Source organism: Scardinius erythrophthalmus (genome assembly GCF_964197995.2).
Source record: "Scardinius erythrophthalmus genome assembly, chromosome: 1".
Lineage (NCBI taxonomy): Eukaryota > Metazoa > Chordata > Actinopteri > Cypriniformes > Leuciscidae > Scardinius > Scardinius erythrophthalmus.
In genome coordinates this window covers 9,754,405-9,757,738 of record NC_138221.1, presented here as the reverse complement: position 1 = coordinate 9,757,738, position 3,334 = coordinate 9,754,405, and the positions used below count along the sequence as shown (strand labels likewise).

General features: G+C 43.1%; 1 protein-coding gene across 1 annotated transcript; it reads right to left on the bottom strand.

The window, feature by feature from the left end:
• Positions 1-543: 543 nt before the first annotated feature.
• Positions 544-2,751, bottom strand: LOC308694963 (E3 SUMO-protein ligase ZBED1-like; the record flags this gene model as incomplete). The annotated part of the gene is made up of 5 exons (XM_081372828.1): positions 544-1,047; positions 1,182-1,568; positions 1,863-1,981; positions 2,163-2,584; positions 2,687-2,751. 5 exons carry the CDS (start codon positions 2,749-2,751, stop codon positions 544-546), a joined length of 1,497 nt encoding a protein of 498 aa, XP_081228954.1.
• Positions 2,752-3,334: the final 583 nt, after the last annotated feature.

Genomic DNA, 3,334 nt, shown 5'->3' with positions numbered 1-3,334 from the left:
TTCACAACAGTAAATGAAAATACACTACAAAGTGATTGAAATATTAAAAAAAGTCAGCTGCTGAATTACTTAACTCTTTTATTGAGTAACAACAACTCAAAGCACTTTCTGTGTCGTGTAGTTATGATTTCAGAATTATTTGTATGTAGCTTATGTTCTGTAGAACACAGAAATGAATACATCACATTGTGTTGTGACTCAAGTTGAACTAAACAATAACAAAAATGAAAGGCTTATTTCCTTTAGGAAGTAGATCAGAACCAACATACTGTAGAAATTGGACAATTTTCTTCTAGAAAGACAAGGTGTTCAGGTGGAGGAAGACTGCAGGTTGCAGTCGAAACATGTCAAGGTAAAGAGAAAGTTTTTTCTCCACCTGAACACCTTGTCTTTCTAGAAGAAAATTGTCCAATTTAATCATTAAGAAGACAAAATGAAAAACTTTTAACAACTTACTGTAGCTTCAGCTTATTTACTGTACTGTAGAACACAGTGACAAAATGCAACACACTAACTTGTGAGTAATCAAGTTGTACTAAACATTCATAGCTCTGGAATGACCAGATTCTTATGGAGGAAGACCAGCTGGTCCACATGTTGTGGCGTGAGTGTGCTCCGTTGTGCTGACACAATGTCTCCCGCAGTGGAGAACACTCTCTCTGCAGCAACGCTCGTACCTGGTATACATAAATATCGTTTGGCCAGCTTAGCTAGGACAGGATACACATGATGGTTGGTGCTCCACCACTCAAGGGGGTCATCGGTGAGAGGAAGTGAAGGGGCCTCCAGATACATGCGAACCTCTTCCTTAGCCCTGGTGTGTGCCGACTTGGGCTCTGCTGTGGTGACAGCAACATTAAATGTTTGGCCCAGCAGTGCAGTCAGAGAAGATGGTCTTGAGGTAGAGGGCGTGGAAGGGCCATCTTCATCCAGCTTCAGGGCTTCGTCACAAACCTTCTGAACTGCATCATCCTCCTCACCGTCATCATGCCCCTCAGCCATGTCATCACCTTCCCCCTCAGGGACTTCAGCCTCTTGCCTCATCACCTAACACAGGGAAGCAGTGAAATAAGACACAAAGCATACAAAGCACACAACTGATACAAAGCATTCTATTAATCAGATCATTAATTAATCATTCTCTAAAAAAGTAGAATTATTAATATCAAAAGAGAGAATACCTCGAGGGATGATGCAGCCTCTGTAGTCACTCTGCTGTATGTCTCCACTTTTTCATCCTCTGAAAGGAATGGGAGAGCTTTAAAGCGAGGATCCAGGCAAGAAGCTGTATGGAGTGTGTGCCTCTCTTTTGTAGATGTGTATCTCTTCTTCAAATCTTCCCGGATAGCATGCTTGATTTCCCGGGTCATCGGATCATCCTCTGGTGCAGGGGTGAAGTCGGCCAGGAGCTGTGTGTGTAGTGGGGCGATGATTGAGAGAGTAGGCATGCTTTCCTCAGACATTGTGTTGGTGGCCAATTTCATGGGCTTGAGGGTCTTCACAAGGTGTTCAGCGCCGGACACGTCTCCCTCACTCAGTGTGCAGATGTCATGCGCACCTTTCCTCACCTGTAAGGATGATGGGAATTGAGAACAGGAAAAGTTAAAATAAAGGAATTAACAACACTGTATGCTATAAGAGTTCTCCATTCACGCCAACACAACGACTCACAGTCATTTAGACTAAGTCTCAAACACATGCACCAGTGCCTCCTCAAATTTTTTTTAGTTAGTTTTGTGTGTACAATATCATATTTTTATAATATTTTTATTCTAAAGTCTAGTTTTTTTTCAATTAACTAAATTATTTTTCACACCTTGGCTTGCTACTAGGTCTGATTAAATCTTAAATCCCATACTTACTTGAGGGGAGAGGAGCGCAGCGCAGATGGCAGGCTGCTGTTCAAGGAACCGATCAACCATGTCAAAGCCACTATTCCACCTTGTTGGAGCATCTGTCTTTAGTTTGTGTTTAGGCAGTTCTGGTAAAATTAAAAAAGAAGAAGAAAAGCTAATTACTAGGAATTATATTTTTAAAATAGCCAACTGGTAATTTAGAAACTAATAAAAAGCTTGCTTTGAATGCAACCGTTAAAATAGATTCACTTCTATTACAAAGGTAAATATTTTATTTTTTTAATTAATTTTAAGCCTTTTGCTTACCGAGTAGGGCCTGCTTTTGTTCCAGCACATGACTGGCTGTCGTGCTGCGGTGGAAGAAGGTGGTGATCCGTCTGACTCGACCCAACAGTCGGGCTACAGCGGGCAACTTCAGCGCTCGTTGGCAGGCGAGGTTTAGGGTGTGAGCGTAACAACGGACATGTAAAAAGTTGCCAAGCTCTGCAGCCACGTTCATATTTGAAGCGTTGTCGGTGACTAGAACCAGGTCGCGTGTCTCTATCCCCCACTCGTCCGCCACAGCTTTGAGAAACTCGCAAATATTAGCGCCCGTGTGGCTATCATCCATAGGTCTCGTCTGAAGCACGTATGAAATTAGCTTCCACTCACTGTTGACATGATGAGCTGTAACGGTCACATATGAGACAGTGGCTCTGGAGGTCCAGGCATCGCAAGTTATTGCTACCCTGGGAGCAGACTTGAGGGACACTTGCACTAAAAACTTTGTCTCCTTGTAAAGAATAGGAATCGACTTGTGTGTAAAAAAGCTCCGGGATGGTATCACATACCTTGGCTCCATACTGTGGACCATGTAGCGGAAGCCTTGGTTTTCAATCACACTGTACGGCCTCATATCTTTAGCTATAAAATAAGATATCGACGTTGTGATTTTCTTAGCTCTCTCCGAGCCCGGGGCCAATTTTGTCATATCGTGGAGAGTGCGCTGATTCGGTGGGATGACGGGCTTCAGGCGGTCATCTTTAACCCACCCTGCCTCCTCTGGATGAAAGCGGGAAAGGTGGGCCCTCAAGTTGCTCGTATTGCCGCAGTACTTCAGTTTAGTGTGGCAATGTCGACAGACGGCATGCGTTTTATCAACATGTTTAGAGCTCCTGCCATGAAATCCAAAATGAATCCACACGCTTGCTTTGAGCCCAAATGGAGCTGGGTGGATCGTTTGGTTGCTCGTTTCTGGTTCTTCCATTTTACAGACTACTGTGCTCTCACTCGCTCTGGACTGGCTGCCGTTACACGCGCTTGCTAACTGGAACTGGGCGGCGTGGGCGCGTTCGTGACGTTCAACTTCCGGTATAACATTTTTTACAAAATAAAATAATGCAATTTTTTTTTTTTTAAATAAATAAAAATCGATTTTTGAAAATTTAATAATCGATTCATACTCGTCCACAACATAATCGCGATTAATCAATAATCGA